General features: G+C 42.0%; 1 protein-coding gene across 1 annotated transcript; it reads left to right on the top strand.

Moving 5' to 3' along the window:
* Positions 1 to 2,890: 2,890 nt before the first annotated feature.
* lgi2b (leucine-rich repeat LGI family, member 2b) lies at positions 2,891 to 16,658 on the top strand. The gene is made up of 8 exons (XM_072677162.1): positions 2,891 to 3,057; positions 3,357 to 3,428; positions 4,512 to 4,583; positions 6,626 to 6,697; positions 8,049 to 8,120; positions 10,158 to 10,327; positions 11,619 to 11,783; positions 15,800 to 16,658. Exons 1-8 carry the CDS (start codon positions 2,891 to 2,893, stop codon positions 16,615 to 16,617), a joined length of 1,608 nt encoding a protein of 535 aa, XP_072533263.1. The 3' UTR covers positions 16,618 to 16,658.
* The last annotated feature ends 4,268 nt before the right edge of the window (positions 16,659 to 20,926 follow it).

Below are 20,926 nucleotides of genomic sequence, written 5' to 3' on the forward strand. Positions count from 1 at the left end.
ACTTTACAGTGACTAGCAGGACGCTCTGTACCTTTACACTAACACTCTTGTTGCGGAATGCAATCAAATCCTCACAGCAATGTTCCAGAATCTAGTAGAAAGCCGTCCTGGGACAGTAAAGACAGTAGGTCCAACAAAAGCTCTTGATTTCAGAAGCAACACTGGCAACGATGAGCAAGTGTCCCAGTACTTTTGGCCATGTAGTGTATGTCCCTTTATGTCCTAGGCCTGAATTGTTAATGACTGCCGGAAATGCCCGAGCCTCCATTAGAGACACTAATGGAGGTGTTGCTCTTTTGCAGATTGATTTTTTTAAATGACACAAATTGATCAACGTTCTCTTGCAGTAGTTCTCTGGGTTCTGCGCCGTACTGAAAGTGGTTTGAAGGTGGAACCCTTCTTGGAGCTACATAGGACCCTTATTTGAAGGTTCTAGCCTCACTGGAGCAGGTGTGGATCATCTTCGTGTTTCCTGATCAGAGCATCCCACCAGGTAGACTGCAAACCCCACCATGCTGATTGATTGCACGGCTGATTAGGAGCATCTCATGGTTGGAAAGGTCAAGAAGATTGAGGACTGCTGAAGGGTTGTCCGGCCTACGCCCCGCCGAGGACAATTACTACTGGTTCTCTTTAAAATGGCACATTTTCCCGGTATGCAGTGGTCAGTATCTACTAAAAGTGCTCCAGGGAAGGACATGGGCACCTTACTGAGGGCAGCTTACTGATGCTTATGAAGGTCTCACCTCACATCTTTCAGCAGATTTAAAGGATCTGCCGCTAACAGCTAATGCAGAGTTGAGCTTTTATACCTGCCCGTTATTTTATCTCATATTAAGCAGAATTCATCATATCCCATCCTTCTAAATATTAACACTTTTGCCCTTTTGAAAACATCTCCTAATTTTTTGATGACGTCACCATGTACAAGTGGGCGGGGCAATGGAATATCAAGCAATAGTATTATGTTAACCCCATCTATCACCATGAGTCAAAGATGTCACGCTGCTATATAATATAATACAAATGTGTTATGATTTCCTGTTTAATTACACTTATATAATAATAATAATAATAATAATAATAAATACCGTCTCCAGCAGATCATCTAGTGTTTAAACTTTAAGAAGTCCAGACTCACTGCTTTTCCACCTTCTTCTTTTTTTTTTATCTGTCTCCTAACTGCTGTTCGTCGTGACATGAAACGCTTAGTCATACCCAACAGTCTGAATGCTGGATCTTGACACAGCACACTGCGCACACACTTTCCTTGCCAAGAGAGGCATTTTGGGGTAATCAGCAATGATGTACAGCGCTGGGCCCTGAGTGTACAGTAAGGCCAATTCCCCCTGACCACAGGGATGGGCGGAGAGAAGTCATTGATCATTGAATCTGTCTGACTGTCAATCTATCTACTGTGCATACACTGCATATCGCTGCTGTCCAGTAAAAAAAACAGGCATCTCCATAATCTGAACCCTGTAGCTGATCTGTACGCTGTGTACATAATTCTGGATGAATGGACCAATAGAAATGCTCTAAATAAACTCATATTTTGCATTGACTTCCATTCAGAGTTCAGAGCAATTTTGACTTCTCTTGTAAAGTCAACATTTTGGAGACCTTTTACTTTTTTAATTAATTTCTAATGTTATATAGAGTTAATTACAGGTAGACACTCACTGACCACTGACTTTATGTTTATTTGGGTTTATTCTAATGTTATATAGAGTTAATTACAGGTAGACACTCACTGACCACTGACTTTATGTTTATTTGGGTTTATTCTAATGTTATATAGAGTTAATTACAGGTAGACACTCTCACTGAGCGCTGACTTAATGTTTATTTGGGTTCATTTCAATGTTATATGGAGTTAATTACAGGTAGACACTCTCACTGACCACTGCCTTTATGTTTATTTGGGTTTATTCTAATGTTATATAGAGTTAATTACAGGTAGACACTCACTGACCACTGACTTTATGTTCATTTTGGTTTATTCTAATGTTATATAGAGTTAATTACAGGTAGACACTCTCACTGACCGCTGACTTTATGTTTATTTGGGTTCATTTCAATGTTATATAGAGTTAATTACAGGTAGACACTCACTGACCACTGACTTTATGTTCATTTTGGTTTATTCTAATGTTATATAGAGTTAATTACAGGTAGACACTCACTGACCACTGACTTTATGTTTATATGGGTTTATTCTAATGTTATATAGAGTTAATTACAGGTAGACACTCTCACTGACCGCTGACTTTATGTTTATTTGGGTTCATTTCAATGTTATATAGAGTTAATTACAGGTAGACACTCTCACTGACCGCTGACTTTCTGTTTATTTGGGTTTATTCTAATGTTATATAGAGTTAATTACAGGTAGACACTCACTGGCCACTGACTTTATGTTTATTTTGGTTTATTCTAATGTTATATAGAGTTAATTACAGGTAAACAATCTCACTGACCACTGACTTTATTATTTTTTATATTTATTCTAATGTTATATAGAGTTAATTACAGTGATAGTAACAATAACAATAAAATAACAATTATTATTATTAATAATAATAATTACTATTATTATCACTATTATTATTGTTATTATTATTATTATTGCTGTTGTTGTTGACCAGATCAATCACCACCATCACCACCAAGACTGTGGGGGTGGTTTGGGCTGCTTCCGTGTAAAGAGTGTGTGTGATGGGGGGGTTTATGAGGCTCGTTCAGACTCTGAAATGACTGCAACGGTCCTGCTGAGGTCAGTCAGCCCTCTCTCTCTCTCTCTCTCTCTCTCTCTGCGCAGCGCGTGCTCACTGCTGTCCGGACAGGGCAGGACCAGCTGCTGAGGAACAGCCACAGGAACCGCCCGAGCATGGGTCCAGACAAGCTCTTCATCCCGCTGGCTCTGATTCTGCTGTGGTCCAGCGAAGCCAAACGGGTCTTCAAATGTCCTTCAGAATGCACGTGCACGACTGACTCCATTATCTGCGTCGGCTCATCTTTCATCCCCAGGACCATCCCGAGTGACTTCAACTCTCTGTAAGTGCGCTCGTGCAGGGACTCCAGCCCGTGCATTTGAATGCACGTGAATAAAACGCGTTGCACCCGCGCAGTTGCTGTATTTACACCCGTTTTATTCACGTGCAGGCGTTTGAATCATGCCAGTGCTAAGCAGTGCAGCAGATGTTTGAACTGCAGTGGTTTTGAGGGAGCGGAACGTCTGAAAATGAGCATCTCAGCACTGCACTTTTAATGCATGGCTTTGTGCATCAGCCTCTACAGTGGCAGAGTTACAGTCTGGACTCTTCCTTAGGCCTAATGAAGGCTTGTTTTTGCAGGAGCATTGTCAATGGCAGTTTCCCAGAAATCAGGCAGGCGATGTTCTCCCTCATGCCATCACTGCAGTTACTGTAAGTGAGCACTCAGATGCATTACAGCATCTTCTCTCCTCTCACAGCACACTCACTTCTGTACCTGTCCTGTTATTATTACTATTCCTGGTCTTCTGTAAAGCTCACACGTCTGTCTGTAAGATAAATACACTACACGTTCAACATATGAGGTTATATTACATAATAGCACACTGTAAGGGCGCAGGAGGACAAAGCCTTGTAGGGGTGATGGTGTAGCCTACAGCACTGTGCTAGGGCATTTGGGCTATCCAGGGACCTGAGCTGAACAGGAGTTTATCTGTTAAAAAAACACTAACATTAGAATAAACACAAATAAAGACGTAAACATCTGTAGCTTGACCATTTTTAGCCGAGCCAGTATTCCCAGTCCCCATCCAACACCTAGTTCATCTGTCCTTCATCAGAGTAAATCAGGTAAACTGCTAATCCATGCCTGGAGATCACAGAGAAGATCAACCCACAAACCTGTGATCTTCTAACTGTGCTTTCCTAACCAGCATCTCTGCATTTCAGCATATTATATAGAGTTAATTACAGGTAGACACTCTCACTGACCACTGACTTTCTGTTTATTTAGGTTTATTCTAATGTTATATAGAGTTAATTACAGGTAGACACTCTCACTGACCACTGACTTTAGTTTATTTGGGTCTATTCTAATGTTATATAGAGTTAATTACAGGTAGACACTCTCACTGACCACTGACTTTATGTTTATTTGGGTTTATTCTAAAATGTTATATAGAGTTAATTACAGATAGACACTCTCACTGACCACTGACTTTATGTTTATTGGGATTCTAATGTTATATAGAGTTAATTACAGGTAGACACTCTCACTGATCACTGACTTTATGTTTATTTGGGTTTATTCTAATGTTATATAGAGTTAATTACAGGTAAACACTCTCACTGACCACTGACTTTATGTTTATTTGGGTTTATTCTATTGTTATATAGAGTTAATTACAGGTAGACGCTCTCACTGACCACTGTCTTTATGTTTATTGGGATTCTAATGTTATATAGAGTTAATTACAGGTAGACAGTATAAACCATTTAGCTGTTTCTGTCTTTTAGGCTCCTTAATTCAAATTCCTTCTCCAGCATTAAGGAAGATGCGTTTACAGGCCTTCCACACCTTGAATATCTGTAAGTAAATGAGGTGATGCTGCCTTCTAATACACACACACACACACACACACATATAGATATATTATTGCAGTCAGACGTAAAAGCTTGTAAGTCATTTCTATTGGTCAGTTCATCAGCTACCAGATTCATATTCTGACAAAAAGTTAAAAAAAACATCAAAATAAAGGTACAAGGTTTCTGCATGACAGCAATGATGTGCATCCCTGCGGAATGTGAAATCCAGCTGGTAATAGTCTCAGATGATCTGAGCTGGTCTTTGATGGTCAAGGTGGTTGAAAGGTGAAAGGTTAGCATTAGATATGCTTTCTTTTGAGTTTGATGGATTAGCTGGTCTACCACCCTAACCCATCTGACCCAGCTGGTTATGCTGGTTATCCAGTCTGGTTATCAGAGAACCAGCTTGGTCAGGCAGGTCACTCTGTTTAACTACATATGCTGGTAGATCACCCAAAACATCAAACATCAGCAGCGGTGGTTGATCTCGTTGGCTATTCATGATAGAACTACACTACAAATATACTGCATATCGTCACTGTCCTGCAAAAAGCTTGTATCTCAGTTTCCCCATAATGTGAATCTGGCAGTTGTTCTTTATACTGTCTCAGAATTTCATGACGAACAGGCCAATAGAAATGCTCCAAACATGACTTGGAGTCCAATCTTTGTACATTGACATCCATTGAAAGGAGCCTGATTCTGGTGTAAAATAGCCTTTAGGTGAAAGCATTGATTTTGGTATCACTTTATAATAAAAATACCTTTATAAAGGGGATATAATTAATTAGAATTAGCTTATTATTGTTTATTAATTAGGTTATATCCTTAATAAGCAGTTAATAACATATAATACACATCCACATCCATTCATACTGTCAAAGCACAGGTGTAGCTGGTTCCTGATTTTACAGTCTGTTCTCCATCAGTCAGTGTTCTACCTATCTGTTCAGAGCCAGCCTAAGGCATGATCGAATTACGGGGCCGCTTAGGGCCCCAACGCCACCAGGGGGCCTCCAAGAGCACCAATGTATCATGATAAAAAAATAACTAGGTTAATCAATTTCTGCTGTCGGCTGCTGCTGTTGGGCAAATGCAGATCTGCACCGCTTGGGTGGTGGATAAAGGCCTGGGCGCTTCAGCGTATTGCGCAATATCTCTGTCCCTATGACATGCTGAAGCATCATGTGGTATGAGGTGCCCCAAATGAAAATCTGCTTAGGGCCCCATTAAGGCTTGGGCCGGCCCTGGATCTGTTCATTACGTTCTGCAGTTTAAGCCCAATTGGAGCTTGAATTACTCATTAATGATCATCTGATCAGCTCCATTAACATATAAGGAGACTGCACCAACTGACTTCACATTTGCAGCAATATTGATCTTCATAATTGGAGCTCATTAATAGAGACTGATGAGTTTCACACTGTACAATAAGAGCCAGTCTAGTGTTTATAAGTGTTAATAACTCATGAATAAATGCAGATCATCTGAGATGATGGTCTATAATGATCTGTGAGAAAATCATTGGGGTTCAATAGTAGAAACCTATTGATCTGCTGAAGCTGAGAGGAGTTAACACTGGCTGATAGGGAAAAAGCATCTGAGCAGTAACAGTAGAGATGAATGTGGGTCACTGTTGGTCTCTTTTTATGTGCGCTATTACTGGTTATGAATTATTTGTAAGGAGTGTGGAACATTTCCATGTGGGTTTCATGTGGGACACAGTTGTGCTACCCGAATAGGTCCCATTATTACAGTCCACCTTAATCTCACATGGATCCCATCTAGACCTCATGTGCAGTGTACAGTACAACCCAGCTGGGGCCCATGTCTGTAACCCCTCCTGGTCCCAACACTGACCCTGGTGGGCATCTATATAAGGCCAACAAAACATTTTGGTTCCCAGTTAGGCTAAACACACAGGTCCCATGGGGACACGTTCTCTTGGTATTAATGACTATTTACCTTTTTACTGAACTGAATTTGTGAATTCCAGGTTCTGCTATTCTGATCTGTTGTTCTTGTACTTCTGGCATCTGTTTTAGATTTATTGAGGGGAACAAGATAGAAGAGATAAGCAAATATGCCTTCAGAGGACTGCGGGACATCACGCATCTGTAAGTGCCACTGGTTCAGTTCACACTCACGTTGACATGCATTGTGTTTCTAAATGGAAAGCTATGGGTCAGCAGTGTTCCAGGAAGGCTTGGTCATATCTGAGCGTTTTACAGAAGCAGAAAGCTCATGAAAAAAAGATATAATTATATATATAGTAATAATTTATACTTCTGACCTGGGGGCATAAACAGCCGGCCTAATGCTGCTAGAGCTGCAGGCACTAACTGGCCTCTCTCTCTTTGGACGGGTGGGTTCTCCCCCTCTGGGATGGCTCTTGTTCTATTATTGCTGACATAGCAGAATTAGCTATTTCAGCAGTTAGCGTTCTCTTCCAAGTTACACCGATTAGCCATTACTTTAGTACCACTGACAAAGTGAAGTGAAAAACACTGAGTATCTTCATCTACAGCAGCTCCTGTTGAGTGGTGGATCTACATATTAGGCAGCGAGTGAAGAACAGTCAATTCTTGAAGGTGATGAAGGTGCTGAAGCAGGAAAAATGGACAAGCGTAAGAATCTGAGACACTTTGACCAGAACCAGACTGTGATGTTCTAGATAATGACTGGGTCAGAACATCTCCAGAACATCAGGCAGGTCTTGTGGGGTGTTCCTGGTATACAGTGGTCAGTACCTACCAAAAGTGCTCAGAGGAAGGAAACCTCACAACTTACAGGACAGGCTGCTAACGTCAGAGCTGTTGTGGCAAATGTTTGTGGACACCCTTCTAATGAATGCATTCAGCTACTTTAGGCTGCACCCATTGCTGACACAGATGTGCAAATGCACACACACAGCTTGTCTAGTCCCTGTAGAGAAGAAGTACTGCCAATAGAATAGGACCCTCTGGAGCATATTCAACTAGATTAACCTATTGGCACCATGCTGCCTAATAATGCCAGGCGTGGGCTAGTAGAGGGGTGGAAAGCCCCCCAGCATTGAGGAGCTGTGGAGCAGTGGAGGAACTGTGTTCCTTGGAATGATGGTGGTGGAGCTCCATCCAGTACTTTTGGGATGGGATGAGTTGGGGAGTTGAGGATGAGGTGGGGTGGTGATCGTTTAACATCTCACTAACGCTCTTGATACTGAATGCAATCAAATCCTCACAGCAATGCTCCTCCTCCAAAATCTAGTAGAAAGTTCTTCTCTGGAGAGTAAAAAAGCAGGATCAGCCCTTTGTAATAGCCTTGATTTCAAAAGAAACAGTGAATGAGCAGGTGTCCCAATACTTTTGACATATCACTAGTTCTTAAGCGCTGTATTCATTAGCATTCTGAATGCTCATTAAAGTTCTAGATCCTTGTTTTGACCCGCAGTGTGTCTGTTCTCTGTTCCCCCCGTCTTTTTTGCAGGTCCTTGTCGAACAACAACATGAAAAGCCTTCCCAAAGGCCTGTTCTCTGATTTGCACTCTTTGATAGAGCTGTGAGTACTCCACCTGCACCTGTGAAGATCACATGGCTATGCATTAAAGCACAGGTTGAGATGAAAGTTTCTGCTTCTGCAGGTCTAAAGTGTTTGCAGGTGTTGATAAGAGGGAAGAACAGTGGAAGTGGAGGTGCATCTACTTAGGCTGTAAAAGTGCTGAAGTGCAGAACGTGACAAGCTATTAAGTGCTCTATGTTCAATTCACTGTTAGCAAAAGGGTTCTACACACTACTGAACAGCAGTCATCTGAGTCATAACTATAGTGGAACCCTTTTTGGTGCTAAGTAGAACCAAGTAGTTCTTTAAGAAGCTCTCTCTACATAAAGAAGAACCGGGTAAAGAAGCATTTCAGCATCCACAGGGTTCTGAGAGGTATCATGGTTCTGTATGACATGCTGAAAAAAAACAGTCTGGCTGGTTTAAGCTGGTCAAACTTTTTGATCAGTTTATCTCTTGAGCAAAAACCTCGTATCTCCAGAACAGCAGCTTTACAGGAGGAGATAAAACCTTATGGACTTTCAGTGGAAGTCAATGTAAGAGATTTTAATTCCAAGTCAATTTGGAGCGTTCCTATTGACCCATCCATCATTAAATTCTGATGCAGTATGAAGAACAACTGCCAGATTCACATTGAGAATGGAGAAAACAACCGGAAAGCAGCAAAAATGGACATAGGAGGCTTTATTACTGTCCATCATTACTCATGAGTGGTATAACATCAAAACACTGTGGAGGTGGGCAGTGGGCAGTTTTTTTATTACTGTGATAAATGTAGTTTTTGTGATGAACAGTATGTTTTTCTGAGCATATCATGCATATTTCTGGCACATCGTCAATCAGCCTTTATTTAAACTTGAAGTACGAGGATGACCCTCCTTTACAACATAACCAAGCTGATACATCAAATATAGATTGGAAAATGAAGAGTAGGAATTCATATAATCATATAAATTCATTAGAATTCATGAATTATAATGGAAATATATTTATATATTGGAAAATGAAAAGAGGTCATTTATATATATATATATATATATATATATATATATATATATATATAAAAATGTGTGTATATATATATATTTCCTCCTCAATTTGGTTTGGCAAAAAACAAACCTATACATAATCTCCCCCTATCACATGCAGTGCTGACCAACACACGATGCAGGGCCACCGCCTCTTTTTCCAAACTGCTGCTGATGCAGCATCAACGGGCAACCAACACACTGTGCCGGCCAGCATCACACTGAAGTAATGTGGGGAGAAAGTACCATCTACCCACCCTGGGGGTCAAGGCTGCCGGTGGCCAGCTGCATGACCGGGATTCAAACTAGCAATCCTCTGGTTATTATTATAGCACCTTATTCCGCTGGACCACTTGGGGTCCCATGTAGAAATATAATTTAAGTAAACCAGAAAATATTAAACAGTGAAAATTACAAAGTCAAAGAGCAAAAACACTGATAGATAGATATTTACATTTACATTTATGGCATTTAGCAGACGCTCTTATCCAGAGCGACTTACAAGGTAACTCGTATTACAGAGGTGGGCCAATGTAGTGTTAGGAGTCTTGCCCAGGGACTCTTATTGGTGTAGCGCAGCATAGTCACCCAGACCGGGAATCGAACCCTGGTCTCCCACATGGTGTTGTTGTAATGCAACGGTAGGTGGTGGTGTTATCTGTTGCGCCACACCAACCACTAGATAGATAGATAGATAGATAGATAGATAGGTAAACAAAACGAATAAATAGAGTGAAAATATAAAACACAAAGGCTATAGTTATGCAGTAACTAAAAATAATTGTTATAATAAGTAAACAAAAGCTAAAATAAAGAATCAAATAAAACAACATTAGTGCAGGATTAGTTTGGTAAACTGTCCAAATGTAATACAATGTACGTTTTTGATAGCATTTTTTCTGCATGTGAAAGTATTGTGATGTTAAATTGTATTGTGATATATTTTCTGCCATTTTGGTCATCCTTACTCACCGGTTTCTTGTCATTGTGTAATTCTGTGCATCACCAGAGACTTGCGAGGGAACCCGTTTCAGTGTGACTGCCAGTCCATGTGGCTGATGCTGTGGCTGAAGAGGTCCAATGCCACAATCTCAGACGTCTACTGCGCAGAACCAGCGGACATGAGGGGTGTCCTGCTGAAGGATGTCCCTGATAAACACAGCACATGTGTCTCCACAGGTAATTAATCTATAATCCCTATATTATTCCACAGGATTGTAATTAACCAGTTAGAAATGCTGCACTCGTCATGCAGTTTGCCATCAGCAGCCGGAGTCAGAGAGAGCACAACTAATAGTGTGATGTTGGTCAGCACAGGTGTCTGTTAGCTGTTGTATCGGAGCTGGGGAGCTTTGAGCTATCTACTGAGCATGTGCAAGTCTTCATCCTCCTAGTGTTGGGGGCATTGCTAGTGATAGGGGGGTTCACATGATTGGAGGTTGGGTAATTGTAAAAATTGGGTAAAATTAGAAATAAATTATTTTTAAAAAGCAATACTACTCTTTTTTTGGACAAATTTAAATGATTAAATGGATGGTTTACCATCTCATAACTTTCTCATAATGTAATCTGTCAAGGGTGTTTCCAATAATTCTTAGAATTCAGCATTATTGTCATTGTACCATTACAGTGTTACATACAGGCTAGATCCACTGCAGTGATAAAAATGGATATACAATGGTGCAAACACAAAGAGAAGGTGCACAGGCAGTAAATACAATAATATAAATATGTGCATGTGCAGCAATATAAACAGTATGTAAACCAGGACTGATATGCAAATCGGTGGTTGGTGTGGCGCAACAGATACCATACAGTTAGTTATATTAACTAACTGTACGGTACAGGTAATGAGTGCCTGTGTGTCCAAAGGTATCCGGACACCCTTTCTTGCTGGTGAATTCAGCTATTATATGTCAGCTACACATTTGTCCAGTTGTGTGCACACAGAAGATGCTCTGGAGTGACCCTGAGGTCACCATTCCCAATGTCTAATGGACTGTGGGGTTCTCTGGAGTGACGGAGTAAAGAAGAGTAGAAGCTGTTATTGCAGTAAAGGGAGACACACTTCCTGTAAATACCCTTGATTTCAGAAGAAGCACTGAAGGAGCAGCTGTCTGGATACTTTAGGACAGATTGTGAATGTTGTTGTTATGTGCTGTCTTTAATGTTCTGTCTTTGATGTTTTGTATTTGTTCTTTGTTGTCTTTAATGTTCTGTATTTGTTTTGTGTTGTCTTTAATGTTCTGTCTTTAATGTTCTCCATTGTCTTTAATGTTCAGTTTTTAAATGTCTGTGTTGTCTTTAATGTTCTGTGTTGTTTTGTTTTGTCTTCAGTGTTCCAGTGTTGTCTTCAGTGTTCCATCTTTAATGTTCTGTATTTGTTCTTTGTTGTCTTTAATGTTTTGTATTTGTTCTGTGTTGTCTTTAATGTTCTGTATTTGTTGTTTGTTGTTTGTTTGATTCACAGATTTCGTCCCTCATCAAACCATAAACACTCAGTCCATGTCGGCAGATATCTTCTTCTATAAAGAAGACATCTATGTTGCGATGGCCGTCCCAAACTCAGACAGCTGCTTAATCATGGAGTGGGATCACATCGAAACCAAATTCAGGCCTTTTGACAACATTACAGGTTTGATAGAAGTTCCTTTGTCACAGTTTTTTGTTCCTGAATATGTTCAGCCGTGTGCAATAGTTTGGCCCAGCTGCCAGTGTAGGTAATGATAAGTATAAATCAGTCTACAGAGACACACTTATGCATATTTTATACATATTTACTGTTTATTTAGTGAATTTAACAAAAAGTATTAAAAATATTAAACATGAGGTGCAAAAGTAATGAAACAAGTTATATCTAATGTATATATATATATATATATATATATATAATGTAAGTTATATCTAATGTATATATATTCATTGTTTTTCTCACTGAGTGTAAATAGTTTTTTTCATATTTATCGTAATATGTTTCAATCAGTAAATCAATAGAAATTGTGTCTAAATGTGCTGAAAATGGTCATGTTTAAATTAGTCTCCTGTATTTATCCACTGATTCACACTTAATTTGATTTGATCAGAGGTGCCCAAACATTTGCATTAGACTGTAGAGTGGGTGTAGAGTTCTAGAGTACTGGATTATTTCTACTATTTCTACTCTATTTCTATCCTTTGATCCATTTATGACATTTGTGTGCATTTGTATGACATTTGTGTGCTTGCTTTTTTACTTGGGGTCATCTTTAGCTTGTAAGGTAGGCTGGTTTTAAATATACTTCTAACTAGATTCTGCTAACACTCTTGTCTTAAGGTTAACATAGAAGCTTGGTGCTCACTAGTTGATTGAGGTGCTGATTCAGGTGTAGTTTCAGGCCAGCTAGAAGTGTGAATTGCAGAGGAGGAGCCAAGTGCCTCCAATCTTGATAAATTAGGTGTGCACGTCTGTAGCGGTTTGTTAGACATCATGACTCCTAGCTAGAATATCTACTTTTTTTTACTCAACTCTATTCTGTTATACTTGAAGATGTGCTTTGCAATTCCTGTCCTCACCTCTGACAGCAGCCGGAGGTGCAGATACCGATGCAGACGCCGCAATTCCGGTAACCTCATTTACCCACCTTGTTCTAATACCAATGTGATGGTAACTGGGGGACTATGGAATTGTCTGCAGAAGGCAGATTTCATATCAGCTTTTGCTTCTGCTCGGTCTCTAAACTTCCTGGCACTGACTGAGACGTGGATCACCCCGGACAACTCTGCAACTCCAGCTGCCTTGTCGTCTGCCTTTGCCTTTTCCCACTCTCCACGAAGGACTGGCAGGGGCGGCGGCACCGGTTTACTTCTCTCTCCTCTGTGGCGCTTCACCCCGCTCTCTTTTTCTAATCTTGACATTTCCTCTTTTGAATTCCATGCTGTTACTGTCTCTTCTCCCACTAGACTTCACATCATTGTTCTCTATCGTCCTCCTGGTCCTTTGGGCAGTTTCGTTGATGAACTGGATGTTCTCTTGAGTGGACTCCCTGTTGACGCCCCACTTATTCTACTCGGCGACGTCAACCTTCCATCAGAGAAACTCCAGTCTTCATGCCTTCTCCCAATCCTATCCTCTTTTGATCTCGCGTTCAACCAGTCTGCACCAACACACAGAGCAGGGAACACTCTGGACCCGATCTTCAGCAGACCTGTCCCTGCTCTGGATGTGGCTGTGACTCCTTTGGACTTCTCTGATCACCACTTTCTCTCCTTCTCACTCCCCCTCTCTGCTCCTTCAACTACCACTTCTGCAAGTTCTTCCACTCTTCACCGCAATCTTCGCTCTGTTTCCCCCTCAGCTCTTGCCTCTACTGTCCTGACCACTCTTCCTCATCTTGAATCTTTCTCCTCTCTCCCACTTGAAACTGCTACAGACACTCTCCTCTCTTCTATCTCCACCTCTGTCGACCTTCTCTGCCCTTTCTCACCTAGGTCAGCAAATTCTTCTCCACCTTCCCCGTGGCTGTCAGATGTTCTCTGCAACAACCGTAGAGAGCTAAGACTGGCTGAAAGGAAGTGGCGGAAGTCACAACACGACTCCGACCTCCACTCCTATCAGTCTCTTCTCTCCAGGTTTAGAACGGAAGTTACTGCCGCTAAAGCATCTTACTACGGGGGGAAATTGGAATCCTCTGCATCTGATCTGTTCCATCCCCTCTGTTCCAAACAATCGCTCCAAACCTCCTTCCCTTCATCTCCTCTATCATAAACAGCTCTTTGTCATCAGGTCAGGTACCATCGGCCTTCAAGTCTGCCAGAGTCGTGCCCATCCTAAAGAAACCAACTCTAGACAGCTTGGACATCGGCAACTACAGACCTATCTCTCTTCTCTCTTTCCTCTCAAAGATTCTCGAACGTTCTGTCTACAATCAACTGTCTCTCTTTCTCACTCTGAACAATCTTCAGGACCCTAACCAGTCTGGCTTCAAAGCTGCACACTCTACTGAAACTGCTCTCATTGCAGTTACAGAGAAGCTCCATGCAGCTAAAGCTGCCAGACTGTCCTCGGTTCTGATCCTTCTTGACCTCTCTGCAGCTTTTGACACAGTGGACCACAAGATCCTCCTGTCTATCCTTGCCGGTCTTGGAATTACCGGCTCTGCATGGCAATGGTTTGCATCATACTTGCAGGGACGCTCATACCAGGTAACGTGGCAGGGCGACACGTCTGCTCCTTGAAAGAAACGATCTTGCCATCACCTTCGAGAACTCGCTGGTCACTCCTTCTACAGAAGCTGGAAGCCTTGGTGTAGTGATGGATGATCAGTTATCGTTCTCAAGTCATGTTGCAAACGTAACTCGGTCCTGCAGATTTGTCCTGTACAACATCCGGAGAATTCCACCCTTCCTCTCTAGAGCGTCGCCCAGGTGCTCGTTCAGTCTCTCGTCACTTCCAGACTTGACTACTGCAACTCTCTTCTGGCTGGTCTCCCTCTGCGCACCATCAGGTCCCTGCAACTCATCCAGAATGCAGCGGCACGGGTCGTCTTCAATGTCCCAAAATTTAGCCATGTCACTCCACTGCTGCGTTCTCTCCACTGGCTTCCTGTAGCTGCTGCCCGCATCAGATTTAAAACCCTGACTCTGGTCTACAAAGCCAAGAACGGACCACCCAGCCCCTCCATACCTGATGGCAATGGTCAAAAGCCGATCCGCACCAAGAGCCCTTCGAGCTTCAAGTACGGCTCGGCTCGACCCGCCATCCCTCAAAATCCGCGGAAGACGAGCGTCCAGGCTTTTTTCTGTCCTGGCACCAAAGTGGTGGAACGAGCTGCCCCTGGGTGTCCGAACGGCCGAGTCGCTCGCTGTCTTCAAACGCAGACTGAAGACCCTCCTCTTCAGAGAGTACTTGGACGAATAGTTCTATGGTCGCCTTATTGTATTGTGTTTAGCAATGTCTAAGCTTAGAGGTATCTTTTGAATTATTAGTCTATTCTAACTAGCTGAGGTTTTTCTTGGGTAAATAGCAAAGCACTTTGTAAGTCGCTCTGGATAAGAGCGTCTGCTAAATGCCTTAAATGTAAATGTAAATTTGTGTACCTTTATAAACCAGCACCAGTGCTGCACTATATGTCCAAATGTTTGTGGACACCCCTTCTAATTAATTCTTTTAGCTACTTTAAGTTGCACCCATTGCTGACACAGATGTGCAACTGCACACACACAGCTTGTCTAGTCCCTGTAGAGAAGAAGTACTGCCAATAGAATAGGACTCTATGGAGCAGATCAACATCATGACCCTATTGGCTCCATGCTGCCTAATAATACCAGGCGTGGGCTAGAGGGGTATAAAGCCCCCCAGCATTGAGGAGCTGTGGAGCAGTGGAAGAACTGTGTTCTCTGAAATGATGGTGGTGGTGGATCGCCATCCAGTACTTTTACACTAACAACGCTCTTGTCACTGAATTCAATAAAATCCTCACAGCAATGCTCTTCCAAAATCGAGTAGAAAGTCTTCTTCCGTGGACAGTAGAGACAGTTAGTGGATAAGCAGGTGTCCCAATACTTTTGCCAATACAGTCTTTTTACCACTAAGAATTTTACCGACCTGTACCTGTACCTTCAGCATGTCTAAAAACTCCTCATGTCTTCAGTGTGGCTCTGCTCTCGTTCCAGGACGATCCATCATCGGGTGCAGGGCTGTGCTGATCAGCGAGCAGGCGTTCGTGATCGTCACTCAGCTCTTCGATGGCTCCCACATTTACAAATACAACCAAGAGCAGAACAAGTTCACCAAGTTTCAAACAGTGGAAATGCTGAACGTCTCCAAGCCCAACGACATCGAGGTCTTCAGAGTCGGGGACGAGTGGTTCTTCCTGATCGTTGACAGCTCCAAGGCAGGCATGTCCACCCTGTTCAGGTGGAACGACACCGGCTTCTTCCCTCACCAGTTCCTCCACGAGTGGTTCCGCGACACCGACGCCGAGTTCGTTGACCTGGACGGGAAGCCGGTGCTGATTCTGGCGAGCCGCTCCCAGGTGCCCGTCATCTACCAGTGGAATAAGAGCACCCAGATGTTTGTGCGCTTTGACGAGATCCCCAACATGGACGACATGGTTAGCGTGAAGGCCTTCAGGATCAACAACGTCCTCTACCTGGCGCTGGCCTGCTACATCGGGGATTCGAAGGTCCTGAAGTGGACGGGCAAGCACTTTGAGGAGGTGCAGGGCATTCCCTCGCGTGGGGCCATGGTCCTACAGCCTTTCAACTTCAAAGACCAGAACTACCTCATCCTGAGCAGCGACTATTCCTTCTCTCAAATATTCAGGTGGGACGAGGACAAGCAGGTTTTCGTCAAGTTTAGAGAAGTGTACGTCCAGTGGCCGCGTTCTTACACCCCCCTATCGACCGGTCAGCGTGATTTCCTCTTGGCCACCAGCTTTAAGGGAAAGACGAAGGTTTTCGAACACGTTTCAGTCGATTACAGTCGATGAGGCTGTGGCCTGAAAGCATATGACCTCAGAATGAATGCCGATTAAGTCTCTCCTCCCTAAATATGTATGCATATAGCCCTAAATATTGGCCAGTGCAATATTATATCACCAAATATGATTGTATTGCCTTTCATTTTGCCTGGAAGAGGCATAACATGGTGCATGTTTCATATTTACAATTATGCAAATGTGTAATTTCCTGTCATGGCCTAAATAACTGCTCCAGGCTTTGGTTTTCCCAGAAGCAGAGCGACACTAAGAGCTTTAAAAAAAAGAAACGTTTGGGAAATCGAACCTTTTGCTGCTTATCTTCTACGAGGTCTTTTCCGATCATTCTTCTGAAACTGTGTTTATCACCTAAAGCCATGAGTGAAACTGACCGAGAGCGACTGTTGGTGTGGATCTTGCAAGTAGGTTTAAGAGATGCTGACCAATAGCAGCCGGGCGTAGACCCTTAGCAATATCTCCTGTGGAATGAAGGCCTTCTGAATGCAGTTTGTCTAAAGCTTTTGTAGATGTAGGAGCTTTGGTTGTGAGCTTCTTGACAGCTGATCGAGCTGTGAGCTGTATGTACTCAAGAAGAACCAAATAAACCCCACTTCCAGACCTCGCTTGCTGCCTGTTGTAATGTTCACCTAATATTATATAATCCAACAAGTGGATATGGTGCCAATAGTCATTCCATAGTTGAGATATATGGGAAAAAGACGTCCCATATTTATGTTTCTACTTGCGTTAAGGTATAAAAGCACCTGTTTTTAAATGTTGGTATAAAAAGGTATAAAGTACTCATATATTCTATATTGTACAGTTATTATTGTTATCTATATTAAGGATTTCCAAAAGATAATTATGAACAATTCTTAATGTTTATTTGATTTTAGTACATAATTTTAATTCATTCAAATATTTATATAATAATTTAATGTATTAATATATATTTTTACAGTGTATTCTAAAAGACAAAAGCAGCTTCACCTCCCAAAAAACGTCAGGTGGCACGACCACACGTTACACAAGCTAACTTTTAAAGCACCACAGGAAACGTGCATAACTTACCTGGACACCCTTACAGATCTCTGTCCTTGGCATCACACCAGCTGAGACCTGAAAACCATGTCAGAATAAAAGTCTTTTTGTCCGCTGCACCACAGGATATATAAAAAAATAGAATTTACAGACAAAAGTTTGATACATTTTGCAAAAACAAAACAAACATTAGAATTTGATATTAATATTATATTTTTGGGGGATTTCCTGCATTGACATACTATAAAAACCTGGGACCCTAGTATATAAGCTAGTATATATGGTTGGGAGTTGCATCACCTGACATTTGTAGACTTTGGGAGGCATATAAAATAAATAAATAAAATCCATGTTATTTTGATTGACCAAACATTTATTCACATACAGGAGGCATTGTAAAATAATGTGATTTAATAAATATTTATGTAATTAAATTAGAGAAAAACAATTCACACCAAAATTGCAAATCATCTCACTGTTGTGTGACAATTTATTAAACATGGAAACTTTCCTGTCAATAAAATCTTCATCATTCGTCATTCAAAAACATTATTCCATATTTCAGCATAACTCAGCTGGTATTATGCCTATATAAACAGGAGCTGTGATTGGATGATTGGTATTTCGAGGCGGGGCTTGGTGAAAGTTGCATTATGATTAGCTTGCAGTACATTATTACTGTAGGCCGGTTTTCTCCCTTTTCAGGGCAACAACAACAATTTTTATAAATAAAAATGTTAAATAGCGGTTGATGTAGCGCAGTGGCTCCGGTTAGGGTTAGGGTTCTAACCAGGGTTCTGGTAGGCTGGTAGTCCCTGGCCAGGCAAGTACACCTGTCTACACCAATAAGAGTCATTAGGTAAGACTCAGGAGTGAGGGTAAGAGGGTAAAATAAATTAAATACTTAATAAAGTACAGATACTTAAAATATACAACATAGACAAAAGTATTGGGACGCCTGCTTATTCATGCTTTCTTCTGAATACAAGGGTATTAAAGAGCTGATCCTGCTTCTGTTGGAGTAACTGTCTCTACTGTCCAGAGAAAAAGACTTTCTAATAGATTTTGGAGGAGGAGCATTGCTGTGAGGATTTGATGGCATTCAGCCACATAAGCACCCCCCTCATCCCCGGCTTCCCAACTCATCACAAAAGTACTGGATGGAGCTCCACCTCCATCATTCCAGAGAACACAGCTCTTCCACTGCTCCACAGCTCGATGGTGGGGGGCTTTATACCCCTCTACTAGCCCACGCCTGGCTAAATATTAGAACCACCATATGAGCTATAGCTTGCAAGCTGCTGGCTGCAGAAGGATGGCTCTGAGTGTTTTTGGTGGAGGAGTTTGATGCAGACATGCTGTCTGGACATCAGCTAATCTAACAGATGATATAATGTACTTGTAAATACAACAGCTTTGCTTTGGAGTGAGGGATGAGACAGGCTGCTGGCAACGTCTCGCAGCGTGATATTACTGAGAGACTTGACCAAACAGGCAGAGAGAGAGAGTAGTGACAGTAGTGGTCAGCCAGTTAACAACACATTAAAGTGGTAAAAAAGAGGAGAAACTTTATTACCAAATCCAGAATTCAGACTGTATAAACAGCCAGCTCCAAAAGTTTTTGGACAGTGACACAGTGTTTATAATTCATCCTCTGACCACCACCTCAATGGATTAACTAGAGTATGGAGCAGACCGCATTATCTGTCAAACATGGTGGAGGTACTGTTGTTGCATGGGTACATATAATTACCGAATCCAGACCTTCAGAATTTAGACTGTATAAACAGCCAGGTCCAAAAGTTTTTGGACAGTGACACAATCACTAGCAAAGCATCTAAAGGTAGGAAACTCAGCAGTGGGTTCCAGACTTCATCCAAACTCCCTTTGCATTCAAGTATTAAAAATAGTCTATTTAAAAATAGTATATTTACAATACCACTATATTGACAAAAGTATTGGGACACCAGAGAAGAAGGCTTTCTAAAAGATTTTGAAAGATCATTGCCATGAGGATTTGATTGCATTCACAGACAAGAGCATTAGTGTGGTCAGGATGTTGGATGATGATGCCCTCCCACACACCTCACCCCAGACCAACTCCCCATCTCATCCCGAAAGCATTGGATGGAGCTCCACCACCATCATTCCAGAGAACTCAGACGAGCTGCGTGGCTGAATGCATTCATTAGAATGGGTGTCCATAAATATTTGGACATATAGTGTATGTGTTACTTGCCATTGATGTTAATGCATACAGCTCCACAGCAGGAGGTTCCAGTTCCTCCAGTCCTGAGGGAATACTGACAGGGCAGCGTGGGACTGCTTGTGTTGGCAAAGCTCACTTTACCAGCCTGTCAGCTGCTGACCTGGTGCCAGATCGCTCTCTCTCCCAGAGCCGATGACCAAGACATGAGACAGCACAATGTCAGAATGCTAACACGTGGACTAACCGGGCCGATTACACTTGTTTTGTAAGCCGTGCATCATCTCTACACAGCTATTCAGCAGAGAAGCTATTTTTCTGTAGATCACTGCGCTCATTTTGCACAGCTGGCTCCAGTAGTCTGAATTTACCCACAGTGAAAAGGAGCTTGACTTCCACAGTTCCCCTTAACTGCCATTTATTCAGGCAGGTATTCAAGAGTGATTAACCGGCTAATGGGTTTATGAAGTCAAAATAATTGAAGGTTCCCAAACTTAAAAAAAACAAAAATACCGAATGTTTGGTTAAATGTCCCTCACCGAATCTGATGGCCTCAATTTTGGAGTTCATTTCAGAAATCCCCCCAAAAATTCAACTTGGGCACCACATTTGTGTTGCTTCTTGTTTTTTCCCGATTATACACTATATGGACAAAAGTATTGGGACACCTGCTCATACATTGTTTCTTCTGAAATCAAGAGTATCAAAAAAAGAGCTGATCCTGCTTCTGTTGGAGTAACTGTCTCTACTGTCCAGAGAAAAAGACTTTCTACTAGATTCTAGAGGAGGAGCATTGCTGTGAGGATTTGATTGCATTCAGCAACAAGAGCGTTAGTGAGGTCAGGATGTTGGATGGATGATCACCACCCCACCTCATCATCCCCAACTCCCCAACTAATCCCATTCAAGAGTACTGGATGGAGCTCCACCACCATCACTCCAGAGAACACAGCTCTTCCACTGCTCCACAGCTCCTCAATGCTGGGGGGCTTTATAATACCCCTCTAGACCACGCCTGGCATTAGGAATGCCAATAGGTTTATGACTATCTGGTCCAGATTGTATATATATACA

The sequence above is a fragment of the Salminus brasiliensis genome, chromosome 4 (genome assembly GCF_030463535.1).
Source record: "Salminus brasiliensis chromosome 4, fSalBra1.hap2, whole genome shotgun sequence".
Taxonomy (NCBI): domain Eukaryota; kingdom Metazoa; phylum Chordata; class Actinopteri; order Characiformes; family Bryconidae; genus Salminus; species Salminus brasiliensis.

Excerpts from the sequence above, each read along its gene's own strand:
- lgi2b (XM_072677162.1), top strand. The coding sequence starts at position 2,891 with ATGGGTCCAGACAAGCTCTTCATCCCGCTGGCTCTGATTCTGCTGTGG. Across the intron at positions 4,584-6,625 it reads CTTCCACACCTTGAATATCT|ATTTATTGAGGGGAACAAGA; the intron begins GTAAGTAAATGA and ends CATCTGTTTTAG. Across the intron at positions 8,121-10,157 it reads TTGCACTCTTTGATAGAGCT|AGACTTGCGAGGGAACCCGT; the intron begins GTGAGTACTCCA and ends GTGCATCACCAG.